Here is a 20,917-nt window from a genome sequence, read left to right on the forward strand (position 1 = left end):
GTAAGAAAGAGGAAAATAGTAACAAAACCGCAATGGATAAAAATATTTTTTGAAACCAAGTGGTGGTAGTATATTGGTAATATTTTGGGGTTTGGTGTGTATCTACATCAGTCATGGACTTGAGTTTCGGTCCAAGTAGTTTACATAATCGACCATAGATGATCGGTTCACCTTTTGACATTAGTCGAAAGGTATTCCAAACTCGAGTCAGGTAGTGTGGTAACCAATCCACTATGTAGCACTAAGTGGTTCTTTCCGAAACCGACCGGATTAGCCGATAGAATTTATCCCAAAAAAATGTTTTTGAATTTTTTGTTTTCTTCGATTTGTGTTTTATATATACACTGATCATCATGTTCTTTTATGATTCAGTCTTCCACTTTTGTCACCAGACTTTTTTTACTATAGATTTGATTCCTAGTTCATCACTATTTATCTATGCATACATAAACATGCATATTCATCATTACTCTTATATGTATATATCTTCCTAACAATAATCGTTTTTGTTGTTTATATATGTTGCTTTATCATTCAATTTTATAAGACAATAAATTAAAATGTGAAGTTTTTTAAAAGAGTATAATGTGGCTATCTCGCTCGCTGTTAAAAAAAACAATTTTTTTCTTCATTTATTAAACATGATGTTTTCTGCCTATATAATGTGTGTGTATGTATATTATGTATCGGTTGTAATTAGAGATTAACCAGATATGAAGTGGACACCTTATTCCAAATTATTTTGTTGAATTCGTCGATATTTCTTCGATGATATTTTCTTTCACGTTAGGAATAAGTCTATCATTTACATACTTTTCCATTTTCCCCAATCTCTTAATGAGAAAGATATAAAATATATTTTTATTGATATATTTTGACCATTTCCAAGTTTTGAAACCTCATATTCGAGAAGAAATAATATATAAATTTTGCATATATATATTTTTAAAAATTATGATTATAAATTTCAAATAAATATAAGGATGGCAAATTAAGTTTGAGTTTCACATGAAACAAAATCACAATTATATGCGAAGTTTGGATTTGAGATTCGACTCAAACAGTTTACAAGTAGTCTGGTAACACTCGATCCATTTACTCATTGGAATTAGTCCGAAGACATTTTAAACTCGAATCAGATAGTATAGATAATCCATTTTATAGTATTAAATGCATTTTTCGGAACCGATCGAATCTGCCAAAGAAACATATAAAAAGGATGGCAAACTCATATATAGGATCTGTTTGAGCATAGAAAGACTGTGTCTAAGTATATGCAATATATATATATTATCACTACGATCTTTTTTAAACATTGGTGATTGGTACTCTCTATCCCACTATAGTCAACGTATATTTTTACAAAGTTATAGTTCCAACTTTATATTTAAGGACTATATACATTTTATTCTCTTATTTACAAAGCTGAATTAGTCTACTTTGATTTTCGAATATATTGTGTATGAATTTAAAAGTACGCCAACATGACTATAATAATTATTTTTTTCTATATCCAAATTAAATAAACGTAGTTTCTATTTATAGATAATTTAAAATGATAAATTTTAGTATATAAAATAAATATAAAATAAAATAAATTATTTAATTTAGAATGAGATTAATTGGTTTTAAATAATTAAGAAAATATCAAAATATCAATAAAATTTAGAAAGTGACATGTTTCGTTGGTGGATCCCACTTTTTTCTTATTCAACATGTTAAATTTTTTCAACACCAATTTATCCACATCATCAAATTTTATTTTTTAACACCCTCATTATAGAGTTTCAACTGTTGAATCTTTTATTCAACAACCCCATTGTACATAGTTTTAGAGTACGAAGCACGGATAGAAATAAAAGTGGAGTAGGTGGAATCAAAGAGTTAAAGACCAAAAGACACAGAGTTAAGTTATGTCTTCAAAATGTCAATATCTTTATTTAACTTAAAATTTTGACGGGTACGTACGTTAAAACTCTCTTTCTGTTATGTTTCCCGTTTAAGCTCATATTTCTAAGCATATATAGTTTGTTCGACACAAAAGTTTCCATCTCGAACCAGTTAAACTAATGGCGTTTGTGTAAGCTGATTTATGTTTTGGAAAATCAAATTGTTTACTTAAATAATTAGATACGGTTTATATGTAATATTTGATAACTGCGTTATTTTGTATTAGGGGGGCGGACATCTTTGCTCTATTTGTATACTATAATATATATTACAACAAAACTGACAATTATAAGTTTATAACTATACTTATTATATAAATATAGGATTACGACACGAGCTTGAATAATGTTGGAATATTGGATGCTTCTGCTTGTATTATGCTTTTGCTGGAATATCATCCGATTCGTTTGACGTATTATTGTAGACATATATATCTTGAAATCTGGCTCATAACTTGCATGTGGTGCAACGTAAGATACACAATTTATATATGAATCAATCAAGAAATTTATTCATTTGTTATGCAAGAATTAATAAATGTCATGTGGTATAGTTTATAATAATATTTTTCTTAACATACGTTGTATAGCTAAGAATTACAAATAAATCTCACTGTTACAGTGGTTTGAAGGATTTAATATTATATCTTATAAATAATGGGTTCAATTCTTACTAAGAACATCATTTTCTAACTATGAGTAAAATAATAAATTGTATTAAGCTGGCATTGGATACATCAACTCATACCGGAAAATGTACTTTGCTAACAAATTATACGATCGTTCAAGACGTTAAATTAAAACTAATGCATATTTCAAAAGAAGGGAAAACTGAAATATTATATATAATTAATTAGCGGAATTAACTCAGATGGTTGAAGAATCCATAGGAGCCCCGGTTCGAGATTCCACACTGACAACATCATAAAAACAAGGAAAACCAACTTGACGAAATTGAAGTACTAAAGAGAGGATACTTGATCCCACTTCAATAGTTGACAACGACAAACACGAAAAAAACTTATAAATAAAGTCTCCATGGAACCCAACAACTTATCTTTGCATAAGATCATCTCAAGCTCTTTCAAATGGATGATTTGGTTGTGAAAACTTCATCTCAGTGTCTAAAGGAACTGGGTTACGACCACCACGACCATTTACATTACTCATAACTCTTCCATTAACGCCTAGAAAATCCAAAGTCAACCTATCAGAGCCTCCCATGCTAAGATTGTTACCGAAATGAAGGTCGAAAATGCTGCTACCAGATCGACCTTGTTGATCTGTTGTCGTAGCTAGAGAGTTCATTAAACCATGAAGGTTTCCATTCTCATTATCTCCAAATTCGTTAACTACCGCACTTGACGAAGATGAAGAAGTTAACCCTCTTAGCAAAGCAGAAGGATGGTTGTTTTCAGCACCATCAGCGAAAAGTGAAGGAACGCTTATCTGATCCGAGTTCTTGATATTGTGCTGAAAGTTTCCGAGGTTAAACAAGTTGTTGTTGTTATTGTTGATGGTATCACCAAGGCTGATCATACCGTGCTGGTTCAAGAGACTTTGATCATTGTGTGCCAACAATCCTTGGTTTGAAGAGCATTGCATGAGGAAATTGTTTGGGCCATGATAAGGGTTTGTGGGCTGAGGAATGAAGTCTTCAAACTTTTCGGAAGATGAACGGTTCAGATTGTAACCTGCAGCTAGAGGGGTAAAACCTGTGTTTGAGTTGTTACCGAAATGGTTGTGCGAGAGAGCGGAAGAAGCACCGCCGTAAAAGCCATGTCTGCCACCACCTCCACTAGCGGCTGCCATTGCGGTGAAGCTCACGGTAGGGTTTCTTGCTGACTCTTGTATTAATGCATCACAGAATGCCCTGTGTGTAATGTAACTGTCTCTTCTGCAATATCACCCCAAAGAAGTAATTAAGATAACGGTCAATATTACAGTGTATGTATATAAAAACTAAAAACAAAAATATTTTAGAAATTAAAAAGAAATACAAACCCTAGAAATGTAAAGTGGTCGTTAACCACTCCTATATCACGCAGACCACAATATTCATTAACTAAGAAATTAAACCAACCCCTCCCCTTCTAATACATAAAGGCATAAAGCACATACTTAATATAATAATTCTATATAATGATGAGAGAGAGAGAGGAGAAAGAAAGGGGGTGAGACCCACAAGAAGAGGAGTTACATGGAAAGAGGAACCTGCAAAGGTGAAGAAGAAAACAAAAGTGGGAATGCATGGAAACAAATCCAACTCACATGTGACCAAATTTAGCATCTTTTATTTTTCTCCTTTCATCTTTACTGTCTTCCTCACTAACTCTACTCATTAGCAACCAACCAAATAAGTTGATAGATCCTATGCGCATATATGCATATGTGTTCATGTCCCTATGTAGGAAATATGATATTCCGAGACCAATATAGATGATGATATCTAAACGCGTAGATTTCAGTCACAAATCAAAATATATATAGAGAGGGCACCACACTCATGCATTATACATAGCTTGCATAATAATTCGTTAATAATTAATATTCACTGACCGACATGCCTTTTTAACTGGAATTTCAAGCAGAAGCCAGAGTATGAACCTTATAAATTTAGAGCCGACATGTAAACTCGAAGTAAGAAATGCTTCTAGTTTCGAATAACAAAATGATGACCGCTATAGACTATGAGATACCAACACGGTTTTATAAAGATTATATTAACATATACATGTTCTTTTCACACTATAGTATTAATCAATTTTAATTTCATATGATATATAATATGAACAAAATAATTTAATGGAACCAAGAAAGATAGTTTACCTAGAGAAGATGGTACCACAGTCACATCGATACTCTTTGGTACCACAAATTTTAGAATGAGCTTTCCAATCAGATTGAACAGCGTAACGCTTAGAGCATTTCTCGCAATTCCACTTCTTCTCACCGTGTTTCCGGTAATAATGCTTCTTTATTCCGGTGAGGTCTCCAAGAGCACGTGACGGGTCATGGTGGACGCACGTGGGCTCCGGACAAATATACACCTTCCTCCTCACTTCTTTGTTCGACTTTTGTTTCAGCTTCCATGGAAGGTTGTGTCCTCTCCGGTGAAGCTGTAGATTCTGTTCTCTTTGAAATCCTTTGTTGCACACTTCACATAGGAACCTATTTGTTGCCATGATCGTCTTTGGAGATAACGCTATCACTTCAGCATCTGGATCTGTTCAAGCAAAAGAAAAATATTTGAACACTAGAATAAAAACCATTACTCAAGAGATAATATCATATAAGAAAATTGAATAGACTAATCTTCTCGTAAAAATTGTTGAATAGATTACAATAATTTCTAAATAATATATATCTACGATTGAATGATGATAATCCTAATTCTTGATTATCAAGAATGATAACAAAGAAAAGTGAATTAAAATTTAGGGTTCTTTTCTTTTTGTATTTCCTCCCAAAAGGAAAACTCTTCACTGAGGCTTATTGATTCTTTTTTTTTGGGAATTTGAACACGCACACACACACTTATATGTTTGTGTATAACAACAAAATATAAATAAGAGGTACTCACATGAGTTTCCAGGTTGGTTTCTTCGTTTTTTGGGTGGTGGTGGTGGAGCAACGGAGTTGGGTTGTTGGATCATCGTCATCGCCGTCTCTTCACGGTTAAAGTTGTTTGATCCGGTGGCGGCGCTGGGGAGGAGGAAAGACTGAGTGGAGGATGATGAAATTGTGTTGTTGTACGATGAAGACATCTTCTCAAGTTCTGCTTTTGCTTAATCTACAAAGATCCATTAATAAAATAATTTAAAAGTGAGAGAGAAGATAGAAATGAAATATGATTCAGAAGAAAACGAAAGCAAGGAATTATAACAGGAAGAAGCCATAGAGATTGACGACATGAAAAAAAAAATTATATCACTAGAAGACATTTACGAGAACATAGAGAACAAATATAAATCCAAAGAGTTATTTTTAATTTGTAGTTTTTGATAGAAGACATACTATAAGTTGTTTTTATTGCAACTAAGTCTTGAGATGCAGAGAAAGAAACCAAGAAGAAAAAGGTCAACAAAAAGCTAAAACTCAGAGACAAAGAAAGAAACCAAGTAGATGATGATAATGTTAGAGGATGAAGAAGCCATAGGCAAATATAATAAATATACAAATACACACACCTTAAAGAAAAAGCCCTATCACTCTTTCTTTCTCTCTCTTTCTCTCTTGCTTTGTTGCTCTGTTTTTTTTTTAATAATTGGGATTGAGTCTTGTTAAAATCTTATTATATATAGCTACAGTCCATTTCCCTTTTTCACTACTAAAGAAAAATTTAATGTTTTTGAAAAAAAAAACAAAGTAACGTTTCTACTCTGTAAGTGTAACGTATGGTGGTTTGTTGATTAAGCTGCGTCATCATGATTTAACCATAGTTAATTTACTCTGTAATTTTTTTAATTTCATTTGTGAATTAATCTAAATTTCACTTATAAAATATTCATATATAAAAATTCCAGTGCTACATTGTCATAAAATTAATATCTTAAATCATTTTCCTTTATATTGCAACATAGATTTAAAATTAAATAAATTGTAAACTAATTTTAGCCTTTAATTTAAAAAATTCGGTACATTGTTATTTTAAACCTTTTTTCAAAAGAATGGGGAAGATTAGAGTTTGTGTGTCATTGTAAAACAGTGAGATGTGGGCACATGCAGGTGTGGTCAGGGTGGCACCTCATACTCCTTCTCGTGTCTCTCTTATGGCTTTTAACAAAGCCTTTCCCTTTCTCTTCATTTAACTCATAATTTTTGTATCTAAACAACCAAATCCTTCACTACTTTTCATCTATTTTCCTGTATACCTAGAATATTATCTTGCACACTAGCCACGACAGAGTAAACAAAAATAATTACTAATTTTCTTTCAATTATATGACTTTAAATATATATTTTATTTATAATGAATGAATTAAATTATTAATTATGTTATTTTTATACACCGAATTGTTTATTTGTAATCTGCTATAATATCATTTTTAATTTTTTTTCAAATCACTTTTGTCATTTTTTGTTTGTTTGCAAGTATTGCTATCTAATTTTTTTGAAAAATTACTTATAAGATTAGTGCATACATAGTGGTTAACCATTTTTTTCATTGTTATATTAAAAAAATATTTATTTTATACATTAATATATTGTGTACATATGAAAATGCACGGTACACTATAAATACAAAATATATTTAGCATTACAAAGAAACAAAGTTTACCAAAAGCTTTTATTAAAATAAAATAAAACAGTAAAAATCAGTTGTAGGCGTGTGCTCCAGTGTATGATGGTATTAAAGAGTATTAGCTCAATTATTCATAGTTATTTCATCGTAACTACTGACTAGATTTTGATCCGCGCTTAGAAAACGCGGATTGTTTTTGATTTATTTTTAATAATTATGAAATTTGGGTTTTGAATCGTATAATTGTGTTTTTATGTTTATAGGTTTGTTGATGTTTTATTTTGTAAAAGTGAGTTTTTTTTTGAAATTATAAGCGAAAATGATATATATGTTTAATCGATAGTGTTGTTATTTAATATTAACAAAAGAGTTATCTAATCAAATCAAAAAGTTATCGTATAGAACATATAAATTCAACCTATCAATACTATTAAAAGAAAAAAAATCCTAAAAAATCTACTTAAAAAATTTGTGGCACCCTTTCATTAGATTACTAATATTTTAATCTTACCGTAAATTTATACTAACAATATGTTACCATTTATTTCTCTAACAATAATTGACTCAATACTTCTTATTTATTAGGTCCACGTTTTTTGTACATATTAATATCGGATCTTAGCCACATGCACAATTTTTTTTTATTTGTCCATTTATATGAATCAAAGTTTGTTTACCGAAGCCTAACTAAAATTAGATTGTCTAAGCCCATATATCATAATTTATAAACGGAAGTCCAATTTAAACCTTAACACTTTTTTTGTCAACAAACCTTAACATTTAAATACATAACAATTGGACTTCCGTTTACAAATTATGATATACATGCTTAGACAATCTAATTTTAATTAGGTTTCGGTTAACAAAACTCTGATTCATATAAATGAACAAATAATAATAAAAAATTGTGCATGTGGTTAAGATCCGATATCAATATGTACAGAAAACGTGAGCCTAATAAATAAGAAGTATTGAGTAAATTATTGTTAGAGAAATAAATTGTAACATATTGTTAGTATAAATTTAAGGTAAGACTAAAATATTAGCAATCTAATGAAAAGGTGCAACAACTTTTTTTTTTTTTTAACGCTGGATTCATTCAAATAAGGTTGAGAAAAACTCAAACCAAAGACGGTCACAACGAGAAAACAAGGGTTCAAATGAATAAAAGGAGAATCCCATAAGCTAGATAACCGAAATAGAAAAAGAAAAGAAAAAGAAAATCCACCAATAGGCGGTAAAGCAGGACTGAGCTTTCCACAAAGATCAGAAGCTCCTTAATGTTGAGGCACATCGGCTTCTTGACTCAACATGGCTTGCACCAAGAAGGACCTCCAGAAGCCACATAGGATTGATAACGGTGTTCCTTAGTGACACTTGCAGCGATTAGAGAGGCAACTTTGTTGTTATCAGGAACCACATGTTCCACTATCCAATCTACAAAACCCTTCAAGCTATTTAAGTTTGCAGTTATCAACTGTCTGTGAGGAGCATTAGCTACAGGGTGGAGGAAAACATCTCGGAGACAATATGAGGACGTTTCGAAGATGATCTTGTCCATACGCAGACTTCGTAGATCATTGATAGACCATAAAAGCGATATCAGAGCAGCAGTTAGAGGATCTTGAGCATTAGAGAAAGCTCTTCTACTATGTATAAGGGCCACCCCATTATTATCACGAGCAATCCATGCCCCTCCACTCTTACTTGACCGACTGACCCATGATGCTGCTACATTACATTTAGTCCAACCACACAGAGGTTTTGGCCATCCAGACGAGCTTGGCGCTATTGGACAAGCTCGAGCCGCCTCAACAACTTTTTAAGTAGATTTTTTAGGACTCCTTCTCTTTTGAAAGTATTGTTATCCTATTAATTAAAACTAGATCTCGACCCGCACAACCGCGCGGGTTTTTGGTTTTATTTATTTTTATATAAACATTTTTTTTTTCAATTCTAAATTGGTATATGTTATAATATATATATCTATCAATTTTAAAACATAATAAGTTTACGGTATATTTTTTTCATTGAATAGATTGTTTCAAACTTTCACATGTATTTGTATCTTTTTCTATATATATATTTTCGGATTATTATTTCATTATTAAAATCATAGCTATATATATAAAGATCAGTAAAATATTATTTTATTGTCATATTCAAAGATATTGTAACATTTCACAAATTTAGAAAGTTTTTAAAAAATTAAAATTTTCGCTTCATAGATTTATATTATTGAGTAAATAATTAAACATTTAGTTTTTGTTTAATTTCTAAAATAAACTATATAGTTTAAAATTTGTTTTCATTGGTGTAAGGTAGTAAAAATTAATCATTGTTAGATAATATGATTTTTGTTATTTAAAAAAAATCTTTATAATTTTAAAAATTAATATCGACAAATATTTAAATAATTAATATATAAAAGTATAGTATTACAACATTAAATTATATCTATTTAATTTAGATTATCTATAAATTCAATGGATCATCTATTGTTTAAATTCAATTATTGATAGTCCAATAAAAATTTCTGGTATGCCCAAAGTTTAAACGATAAGATCAGAGATTAAATGTAACATGACTTTTTAGAAATATATTCATTAGGTTCATTTTTAAAAAAATCACGCATGAATCAAGGTTGTGACTTTTGTTTTAATATATAAGATTGTTCATTTATATAAAAATACTAAACTAGTGATAAACGTAACTATATTTAACAAGAGACAACTAGTGACATTTTATATTAAGATATAAGTCTAACTCTTAGTCGTTATGTATTAACTCAAAGTCAATGTTTTGGCCTCCCTACTAAAAAGGTGAAAACAAATTAATATGTTAATGAATACAAATATAAAATAAATATTTGTAACTAACTCATTGTAATTTTCTCTCTTCTTTTGATTTTTCTCATAGTTTTTAAAATGCCACTTGTAGATGTAACTGCTATTTTTATGACCGTGGAACTGTGTAGAATTCACGAGCTACAATGCGCATAGCGCTCTACCTGAACTAGCTTGACAATTCAGTTTCGTGTTGCTTGTGGTCTACAATAAGCATAGTGAAAGTTCTAGTTTAAAAATCATTAATCAAATTAAATTAATAAAAAAATGTGAATACCAGAAGCAGCATCATCGTAGATAGTTTATATATGATCTTTGTCATTCCCATGTAGCAGAGATCATAGAACTAGCAACATCAGATTGCTCCAAGGTTAAGTTAGATTCATACTCCAACGTCTTTGATTCACCTGGAATCGCGTGTGTTAGCCTAACTGGCTTCTTCCTCTCTGATTCCTCAAGATGAGAATAGCTGAAAGACCAGAGAAGCTACAATGGCGAAGGCAACAAAATCTTAGAAAATAGAAAGACAAGAACTGATGTTGTTTCTTGAGATTTTGCAGATATGAATTTTATCGGTTTTGAGGAAGTTCTTCTGGAATCTTTGTCCGTTGGGTAAACGGATCCCAACTCTGCACTGAACGCTGCGCTCACCTCCCTTTGGTTCTTCAGGCAGATGTGGGAATGTTGGTAACACCGTTGTTGTAACTGAAGACTCATTCATGTCGTTTGAAGTTATGGACAAGCTCTAACACTACTAACCTTTGGGTTTGGAATGAGGAGTCAATGAGAAGCTGCCTCTTGGTCGTTTCTTTGAGAGAGAAGCAAAGTGCTGGCCAGGACCACCGTCCATGAACGGTTCCACACCACATTCTCATCCTTTGACCAGTGGTAGGATCAATTACAAGCACGCGGGAATGGATTCTAGCTTGTAGTATGTGCAAACCTTTTTTCCCTCCGCGGTATCATCATAGTCCTAGTACGAGAAAAGACAGGAGTTTAACCAATTCTGTACCGAGATAGTCATAGTGTTTATAGTCTGAGAAACACTAAACTCTAACTTTGGACTTTGAGCTAGCTCAGCTTCTACAGCCTCTAAGATAGAAAAGTTTGGAATGATCACCCAACAAGAGGATATCTAGGACTGAATTGAGTTTACAGCATCAACTAAAAATATAGACCAGAGAAAATTGTTCAGGCCAAAGTTCTAGATGGGCTTGATAAACAAAAGCCCACAGTGATGTTACACTTTTTAGTTTTTAACATTGAGCCGTAACGTAGTCACCAAGCTATTACCTAAAACCCTATTCCAAGCATCGCATCCGAGTTTGATTTGTTCGATTGGAAGATGATTGTTGCTGCTGCCTTATGCATTGGCTTTGGCATCAGACTGAGATTTGCCAGCAGCAGCGAAATGATGTTAGTTCGAATTAATTTTCTCTGCTCAAAGATTTCTTTTGATCTGGTTATCATATACTCACTGATATTATATGTTAATTAATGGTTGTGGATTTTACAAGTCTTGTTGGACAAGTTAGGTTGGTAGATTACTTGTTCAGAACTCTCAAAGAATTAGGTTCAGTCCTAGGATTCTTGTTTTTTTTTACATAAAAAGTTTTCTTGGATTTAACTAATTAGTTAGTATCAATTAAAAATTATACCAGCTAACCAGTGCTTTGTGAGAGTCGACAACATCAGGAATTCATGACTTAAAACGCGAACACTCCTGAAAATACTGTTCTCCCTCATCTTCACCAACACTGCATCTTCGACAACATCAAGTTTCTCCTATATATTACTACATTACAAGTTCCTCCTATCTTTTTATGCATAAATATTCTAAACTGTTAAGGAAAAGGATAAAGTCGCACACCCCCTGCAAAATGTGACAAGAGAAACATTCTGAGAAAGTACATATTCAGTAATTAAAATAAATAAGATATATTTCTTACTCTGATTCTGATTCCAAATTCGTAACCAATTCGTTAAGTTCTCTATGTCCAATGAAGAACTGATATGCGTTTCCTATCGTAGGAGCTCCATCTTTGTCTCTCTCAGCCTAGAGTAAGAAGTAGTAAATTTCACATTTCAGCTAGCTACTAAGTGAAACCATGAAATGAAGATTAAAAGTTTAAAACTTACCCTACCAACAACAGTCAAATACGTGCCAATCTCAAGAACTTGAGAACACTTTTTACAGTCAATATCCTCAGTAATCTAAAAAGAAACACCAACATTGTTATTTAAGCCCAGAGAAAAAAAAAAGGAATTACTACAGGACAAGTACCTTGATTTTTTCATCAGAAACAGGGCTTTTAAAGTATGCAATGACTGGTTCAGTAGAGCAGTACGTTTTTAAAGTATCATAAAATCCTGCGGCATATTGGTAATTCAATACATAGACTTGAGCAGTACCATCATCCTATCATCGTGGAAATAGAAGCAACTAATTACTTAAAAGGCTATATGTTTGTGAATTTGAGAAAAAAATAATAATGTCATATATGAAAACATATCTTACCAAATACCAAGGAACTTCCCTTACGGCTCACAAAAATGGTTTTAGATTCCTGTACTGCCAAATCAAAGAGCTTCGTCTTCTCAAACTTAACTGAATCCTGAAGGAGAACCAGCCAACATTATTCAGTCAATATCTCTCTTGGATAGATAAAAAATTAAAAAAGGCAACACAAATCTTTACCGTTTCCTTGATGATGGTTCTGCTCGAGTCCGGTACTGCCGAAACAATGAGATTCATCTTCTTTAACTCAAGTGAAGCCTGAAGGGGCACCAACCAATATTATTCAGTCAATGTCTCTCTTGGATAGATAAGAAAAAGAAGGGCAACACAAATCTTTACCATGCCCTCGATGATGGTACAGCTCGAGTCCAGTACTGCCGAGACAAAGAGTTTCATCTTCTTTAACTCAAGTGAAGCCTGAAGGAGCACCAACCAACATTATTAAATATTAAGTCTTAGTCAATAGGCCTGTTCGTTTATTAAACGCGGTGCGTCAACACTAGCGGCTGAGTTTAAAGGGAAAATGAGAGAACTTAACTAAGAGAGAAAAGAAAGAATGGAAGAGCATCCATGTTTTTCAGTCGCAGGGAAGAGAAAGAAAAGATAAACAGTGACGCTAGTTATTTCAGGGGCACAAACATCACCGGATTCCATCGATCATTCTAGCGCGTTCTCTTTTTTCCTTCACCGGCGTCAGTGCAGAAGAAAATTACAAACAAATTTCAGCCGCTAGTGTTGACGCAGAGTAAACGAACAGGCCTGATGTCAGCTCTTGGATAGGCAAAAAAAAAGGCAACATAGTTTTACCCTTTCCTTGACGAAAACACCCAAACGGCTGTTCTCCACCGTTGAGTTTGATCCAACTGTTCCATGTACCACAACAGTGGGGTTTTCTATCTTATTATTTTCAAGAAATTCCCCTGAAATTTTTGGAAAAAAATATCAATTTTACAAAGCAAAAATATACCCAATCCTTAGAAAAAAAACATAACTTATAAAACCTACCCAACCCTTTCAGGTCATTCACCGGTATAGCTCGACGTAAAAGCTCACAAGTCCTGAACGGAACAAGCAGTCGAAATCAACAGTGAGCAGATCAGCAGATACATTATATTTAGGAACTGACTAACATCTTTTTGCTAATGCTTGAAAATTTCATTAGGGAGGCAAAGCCAATGCATAAAGCGGCTGCTGCAAGATCCATCAGACTGCAACAAACGGATATGGACTTTTTATGTTGAACCGAAGGAATAAATCAAACACGGACTCCAATATGTACGTAATCGACTCAGATAAATTTCACTTTATTTACTAAACCTGATCCAAACCCGGAAACACTCTAACCGAACCTGATCTGTTTACTATTATCGCAATCAATATTTACAGATTTCGGCGGATTCATTCATCAGCGCATCTTTCGGCGGAACCCTAAAAATAATCCTGAATTTTTTTTTTTTTTTTTTTTTTTCGTGTTTCAAAAAAAAAATTCAGGATTATTTTTAGGGTTCCGCCGAAAGATGCGCTGATGAATGAATCCGCCGAAATCTGTAAATATTGATTGCGATAATAGTAAACAGATCAGGTTCGGTTAGAGTGTTTCCGGGTTTGGATCAGGTTTAGTAAATAAAGTGAAATTCGAGTATACCGGATATCCATTCGGCCGTTAGTTTCTCCCAAAATTATGTATCAACCACCACATCAGGAGTTGCATGTATATTACGTATACATGCATGATCGAGTGTTTCATACGTTTCATTTTAAAACATTTTCAGAAAAGGTCAATTCAACTATGTTAAAAATATATATTTTTGTTCTCTATTGGTTCTTTGTAATAAATAGATGTCATATTTTCTGCATAAAAAGGATAATTTTACTCTAAATATAAAGTTAAAAATAATATTCTTATATAATAGAGAAAGTATAACATTTCATTATTTTAGAAGAATATATTAAAACAAAATGCATTTCTATTCTAATCTTTTTTTAATTAGAAAAATAGAAATAGATTGAAGATGATCTTACTAAGTAAACGTATTATTCCAAACTGTCTTTTATGATCTAATTAGACTACAAGCTGCCTCAAATCAAATAGAAAGTCAAACCCAATGGCATCTATTTAACTAGTTATTTTTTGAAAAGGTTGAACTTGTTTTTTTCTTTTTGACATAAATTAAAAGTCATTATATTTCTCAAACAAATCCATATGAAAAAGTCCGGTTTTGCGTAGAAATTGTTATTACACGTCAACATTAGAGTATTTGTATATAATACTGAACGTATACTTTTCGAAAGGGATGTAATTCACTACGACAACTGAAAAGCAAATATCAACAGGCCAGGGTCGGGGTAATTAAGTCGTTTTTTTTCCTCTTACCGTGGAAGATTTAAATAGTTACTGGGCTAGGCCCTTGAGTAACTAAAGGCAGAAGCCTTGTAAACTCTTTTTTTTTCATGCATTAATATAAGCAAGCCAAATTATATATAAAAAAAATTTAAATAGTTAACGAGAAGTATATTTGTATGGCCCTACTACACCCAATTCTTTAAACAATACTCTCAAGAAAATCCTCCAGCTGTATGAAGAAGCATCTGGCCAGAAAATCAATGCTCAGAAATCAGGGATCACTTTCTCTAATCTAACACCACAAGCGCTCAAGGAAAAGATCAAAGAAGAACTCGGTATTGAAAAAGAAGGAGGAGCTGGGAAGTACCTTGGGATTCCTGAACACTTTGGGAGAAAAAAGAGTGATATGTTCACGTTTGTAGTAGATAAAATCAAACAGCGAGCAGCGGGGTGGTCTACAAGGTACCTCTCTCTAGCTGGAAAACTCACACTACTCAAGAGTGTCCTCTCCGCCATACCAAATCACCCTATGCAGTGCTTTAAACTCCCGCAGTCCCTGTGTCGAAGAATTCAGTCAGCTTTCACCAGATTCTGGTGGGACGCTTCTCCGGAGACTAGGAAAATGTCGTGGATTGCATGGGATACCATGGTGAAGTCAAAAAAAGACGGAGGGCTGGGCATCAGAGACATTCAAAGTTTTAATGACGCTCTACTGGCTAAAACCAGCTGGAGAATCCTATCTTCACCTTCCTGCTTACTAGCCAGAATACTCAGGGGAAAATATCTCCAAGATAAAGACTTCCTACATGCGGCTGCTCCTGATTCCTGCTCTCACGGGTGGAGAGGAATTTTGATAGGAAGAGACCTCATTAAGGAACATTTGGGATGGGTAATTGGAGATGGCCAGGAGACGAAGATCTGGAGAGAACCATGGCTATCTTCAACTGCGCAAAGGTGTCCAATGGGACCAGCTCCGGAAGACAGATCAGAGGCAAAGGTCGCTGAACTGTTCAGAGAAAACTCCAGAGAATGGGATGTTGAGAAGATAGAAGGATTATTCCCTATGCTGGCAGGAGAGATCATGACCATCAAACCGAGTAAATGGGGAGGAAAGGATAAACGCATCTGGCTCAACCATAAATCCGGAGAGTATTCCACCAAAACAGGCTACTATGCAGCCCTGGAGAAAAATAAACCTGGCGCTCTAGAACCCCTCCAACCAGCACAAGAGTGGATTGACGATGTCTGGAAAGTGCCCATATCTCCCAAGCTGAAGCTGCTTATCTGGAAAATTAAACATAGAGCAATCCCGGTGGGTGAGATCTTAATGGCAAGACATATACTACCTACTGCTAATTGCATTCACTGTAAGGGCTCAGAGTCTATCCTCCATTTATTCTTCCACTGTCCTTTTGCACAAAAGGTTTGGGAGCTATTACCTGTAATAAACGGCCTAGCCCCTTTGCTCATTAACTCATTTAATGAGGGTTGGCGATTGGCATTGAAGGCCACCACACTCCCACCTACTGGACTTAATGACTGCCCCTTGATCCCTTGGGTTATTTCTACACTCTGGACAACAAGAAACCTTAAGATCTTTCAACAGCGCCACTTCACACCTCAAGAGGTAATATCAAAAGCTATCATTGATGCTAAAGAGTGGAAGTTGGCTCAAGTAGTACCTATACCCCCAAAGCGAGGCGTAACCCCGAGGAAGATCGACGCCGACTCAGTGGCCCCCTGTCGATCGGATGCAGCGTGGAGCAATGAACACAATACCGCGAGATTGGGGTGGAGCTTCTCGGTTAACCAAAATGAGAGATTCCTCTCTCACAGTGATTTTTTATCTTTCGTTCGATCACCCCTTGTGGCGGAGGGATTGGTAGTACGAATGCCGATGGAACATGTGATCACACTTCAGCTCAAACAGGTGATCTTTGAATCGGATTCAGCACAATTGGTGGCAGCAATTGTCGAACAATTCTGATCTCCATGGAATCCTGGCTGACATCTATCTTCTCTCTTTGCAATTTGATTCTGTCTCTTTTAGATATGTTAATCGTTCCTCTCTCTGTTTTGAGGATAACTTGGCTAAGCAGGTCTTCAGAGACCCTGTAAGAAACCCACTTTAAATTTTAAGTAATAAAGTATTTGTGAACAAAAAAAAAAAAAACGTAATGAATTAATTGTGTGCATGATAATGTTAAAATCATTTAGTTTATCATTATATTCACAGTGTTTTTGTTACAAACAAGTAATTTTATACGCTTTTCGTTCTTTTATTAGTTAGTAATCATAGGTAATCTAACTCTTAAGTAACAAGGAACACCTAAAACTTCCCGAAAGAGGAAAGCAAAGAAGAACAAGCTAAGAAGCAACCTCGGTGCCACTTGTGGTTAAGGTATGGACAATTCCGCATAACATTAAGATTCTCTCGCTACTATTTCAAAGTCAAAAGTCAATTTTCAAAATTTCGCGTAAGCATAACCGTTTTAATAATTATATTAAGCTTGGTTCGGTCAACGCAGGCCATCTTTACATAAATCTACACCTAAGTCGTATACTTTTAAGTTTTCTATTGATTAAAACTAAGTAATGCAAGAGTTGAAAATGTAGAGGTCATAATGAAATACTCCTAATAACACTCTTTATCTTAAAAACGATAATCTTACTAATAAAAAAACTTTAATTCAAGTTAAGATTGTTGAATGCAATATAAGATGTAAACTTTTTTATCAAAGTAAAGTTTAATATTCATCGTAATTATATTATTTCAAATTACTGAATCTAATTAAAGAAAATTATCATTATTGTTTTTCATTATTAGGAAGCAAAATAATAAACCTACATAACCACGAGGTGGTGGGCTAGTGGTCTTGAGATAGTTACCACAACCGATACGGACCCGAGTTCGATACCCCCTGTGGTCACGGAATGCTTTACGCCCTCCCCAAGTTTAAAGTTAACGCGACGTTGGTGCCGGGTCTTTGGGTAATGAGTATTAGTGCCGGCTGGTTCCGGGCCAGGGGGATTAGATGGTTGGCAATCGGAAACCACGTGCGGATTACGGGCCTTTGGGCAAACGGAAACCATGTGCGGATTACGGGTCGCCTTTGAACCTCCTGTTAAAAATAAAAAATAAAATAAAAAAAAATAAACCTACATAAATATTGGAAAGGCAAAATACGTATTTGAAAAGGTCAGAAGGGCATTCACGCGCTCCCGCAGCTAAAAGCGACCGCAAATGATTATTGCTTGATTATTTCGCTCCTATATATATCACTTATTTCGTCTCATTTCTAACCAAATAAATATCTTCAGTTCATCAAATCACTAATCAGCTAGGTCTTTACGATATTTTTTTTGCTACTTCGATATTTAACAAAGTTTCTTTCTATAACACTACTATGGCGATTTTCAAGATTATTGTGTTGTTATTAAGCTTGTTTTGTTTCTGTCAAGCACAACTTTCTCCTACTTTCTACGATCAAAGTTGTCCAAACGCTCTCTCAACCATCCGATCCTCAATCCGAACCGCCATCAGCCGCGAACGTAGAATGGCTGCTTCTCTCATCCGTCTCCATTTCCACGACTGTTTCGTTAATGTATGTGATTACATGTGTGTTCATGAGCATGCAAATCTAAAATTTGTGTTTGGTTTTGATTTTTTTTTTTTTGTTTTTTGGTAGGGATGTGATGCATCGGTCATGCTCGTGGCAACTCCAACCATGGAGAGTGAAAGAGATTCAGTGGCAAACTTTCAATCAGCCAGAGGATTTGAAGTTATTGATCAAGCCAAATCTGCTGTTGAGAGTGTATGTCCTGGTGTCGTTTCTTGCGCTGATATCATTGCCGTCGCCGCTAGAGACGCATCTGAATACGTAAGCTCTTATCACTCTCTCTAGACACATGCATGCATAGTTATACTATCTCAAACATACTAACAAGGTATAACGCGTTATTTTTTTATATAAAGATAAGGATTTTTTTCATTTTTAATATAAAGTTTATGTAAGTGCTTAATAATTTTTGTTTCTCTTTTGTGTTTGAATTTTGCATTATACGAATGACAGTTACCTTAATAGACATTTATAAAGGTTGTTTAGTTTGAGAAAAATACACTACTATAACAGCTAAACGTAAAGGCAAACAAAAAAAACAATTGCATAATACCCACTTTTTTATTCATTTTCCCGTAGTTCAACTAATTTTTAAAAAATTGAAATATATCATCAATAGGTAGGAGGTCCAAGATATGCAGTTAAGGTTGGTCGGAGAGATTCCACCACTACGTTTAGAGCTATTGCAGATAGTGGCGACCTCCCCAGTTTCAGGGCAAGCCTAGACGACCTCAGTGATCTCTTCCTTCGAAAAGGTCTAAACACTAGAGACCTCGTCGCTCTCTCAGGTTAGTCCCAATAAAAAAACACCTTTAGTCAGTTTATATATTGTCAATTTCTCTCTTCAAGAGTTTGCTTATGACACACGTAAACACTATTTACAGGAGCTCATACCTTAGGACAAGCTACGTGCGTAACATTTAAGGAAAGACTTTACGACAACTCGAGCGACATTGATGCCGGATTCTCCAGCACACGTAAGCGTCGCTGTCCGGTCAACGGTGGAGATACAAATCTAGCACCTCTAGATCAAGTTACACCAAACTCGTTCGACAATAACTATTACAGAAACTTGATGCAGAAGAAAGGACTTTTGGCGAGCGATCAAGTTTTGTTTGGAAGCGGAGCTTCTACGGACAGTATTGTGTCGGAATATAGCAGAAACCCTTCTAGATTCGCGTCTGATTATGCAGCTGCAATGATCAAGATGGGAGATATTCAGACACTTACTGGCTCAGCGGGACAAATCCGCAGAATCTGCACTGCTGTTAATTAATGACATATTACCCTTGTCCGAGGAAGCTTCAAGACTGTAAATTCATGTTATCATTTTTACATTTACTCATTTTATTTGGTTATTGTTGCAATTGTATGTAACTAATTCCTTTATTAATTCGTTTGTTATTTGGAAATCATTGGAACAATAATTTGTTTGTTTTATATAGACTATTATATATTCTTTTCTTTTGTGCAACCATATTCTTTATTCATAAAAACTAACACTATATAAAAAAAAAACTAATTAAAATCACAAAAAAAAAAAAAAATCTAAATCCAGAGGGAGGGGAACTCGGTTTCAATTTTTATGAAAATAATTAATTAAATCTAATAACATAAAATAAAAACCAAGGAACTGTTTTTGATTCGTTTATTTGAATATCATTGAAATAACAAGGGCAAATCTCCAAAATAGCACATTTCTAAGTTTATATCACAAAAATAGCACTCAAAAACTAAAATGACCAAAATAGCATTTTATCTTTTAAAAATTTTAATTTTTTTTTTTTAAAATTTGAAATCTTATCCCCAAAACCTCATTTCTCAACTTTAAACCCTAAACTCTAAACTCTAAACCCTAAACCCTAAACTCTAAACCCTAAACCCTAAACCCTAAATCATAAACCCCACCCTTTAACTCTAAACCCTAAGTTTGTGACTTTTGATAAAACATTAAGTGCTATTTTTGTGACTTTTGACCTTGAGTGCTAGTTTGGGAACAAAAACTTGATTTAGTGCTATTTTTGTCTTTTTCTCAAATAACAACAAGTTTGCAAACACATATATATATTTTTCTTATACGTTTTCAAATTTACAGCATCGGAAAATTTGATAATTATAATAACACTAAAATCACAAAAATTCAAAAATAACAAAATCGAAGTCCAAAATGAAGTTAAACGAGATCGAATCATATGTGGTTTTCTAAATTTTCAATTTTTATGAATTTGATAAACTAAAATCGAAAGAAAATCAAAATGAATACATTAAAATTTAGAGATTCTATCTTTATTTGTTTATGTATTCTTACAATCTTGTTAGAATCCTTTGTTATTGGTTTATGTACTTTTAAATTCTATATAAAATCCTTTGATATTCAAAAAATTTAGTTTTTATT

At 33.7% G+C, this 20,917-nt stretch overlaps 2 protein-coding genes, 1 long non-coding RNA gene and 1 pseudogene across 3 annotated transcripts; 1 reads left to right on the forward strand and 3 right to left on the reverse strand.

The window, feature by feature from the left end:
- Window positions 1-2,769: 2,769 nt before the first annotated feature.
- On the reverse strand, window positions 2,770-5,771 carry LOC106399376 (annotated as a pseudogene).
- A 2,729-nt stretch (window positions 5,772-8,500) lies between these two features.
- Window positions 8,501-10,761, reverse strand: LOC125592036. The gene is made up of 2 exons (XM_048767030.1): window positions 10,692-10,761; window positions 8,501-8,925 (listed from the first exon to the last, which is right to left on the reverse strand). The coding sequence occupies exons 1-2, from the start codon at window positions 10,759-10,761 to the stop codon at window positions 8,501-8,503; spliced, it is 495 nt and encodes a 164-aa protein (XP_048622987.1).
- A 1,123-nt stretch (window positions 10,762-11,884) lies between these two features.
- LOC106398522 lies at window positions 11,885-13,861 on the reverse strand. Its single transcript, XR_007327249.1, has 8 exons — window positions 13,564-13,861; window positions 13,366-13,478; window positions 12,898-12,975; window positions 12,739-12,816; window positions 12,559-12,655; window positions 12,325-12,459; window positions 12,180-12,254; window positions 11,885-12,096 (listed from the first exon to the last, which is right to left on the reverse strand). It is a non-coding gene; the product is annotated as an uncharacterized LOC106398522 (long non-coding RNA).
- Window positions 13,862-18,201: 4,340 nt separating this feature from the next.
- LOC106398523 (peroxidase 4) lies at window positions 18,202-19,980 on the forward strand. Its single transcript, XM_048765269.1, has 4 exons — window positions 18,202-18,507; window positions 18,592-18,783; window positions 19,142-19,310; window positions 19,407-19,980. The coding sequence occupies exons 1-4, from the start codon at window positions 18,310-18,312 to the stop codon at window positions 19,796-19,798; spliced, it is 951 nt and encodes a 316-aa protein (XP_048621226.1). The 5' UTR covers window positions 18,202-18,309; the 3' UTR covers window positions 19,799-19,980.
- The last annotated feature ends 937 nt before the right edge of the window (window positions 19,981-20,917 follow it).

This window comes from Brassica napus, chromosome C8 (assembly GCF_020379485.1).
Source record: "Brassica napus cultivar Da-Ae chromosome C8, Da-Ae, whole genome shotgun sequence".
NCBI lineage: Eukaryota > Viridiplantae > Streptophyta > Magnoliopsida > Brassicales > Brassicaceae > Brassica > Brassica napus.

What these genes read in the sequence shown, in the direction of transcription:
- LOC125592036 (XM_048767030.1), bottom strand. Translation starts at nt 10,761, where the DNA reads ATGAATGAGTCTTCAGTTACAACAACGGTGTTACCAACATTCCCACAT. An exon ending in GCCTGAAGAACCAAAGGGAG is followed by an intron (nt 8,926 to 10,691) that starts GTGAGCGCAGCG and finishes AATGTAATGTAG; the next exon opens with CAGCATCATGGGTCAGTCGG.
- LOC106398523 (XM_048765269.1), top strand. Translation starts at nt 18,310, where the DNA reads ATGGCGATTTTCAAGATTATTGTGTTGTTATTAAGCTTGTTTTGTTTC. An exon ending in CTAGAGACGCATCTGAATAC is followed by an intron (nt 18,784 to 19,141) that starts GTAAGCTCTTAT and finishes TATCATCAATAG; the next exon opens with GTAGGAGGTCCAAGATATGC. An exon ending in AGACCTCGTCGCTCTCTCAG is followed by an intron (nt 19,311 to 19,406) that starts GTTAGTCCCAAT and finishes CACTATTTACAG; the next exon opens with GAGCTCATACCTTAGGACAA.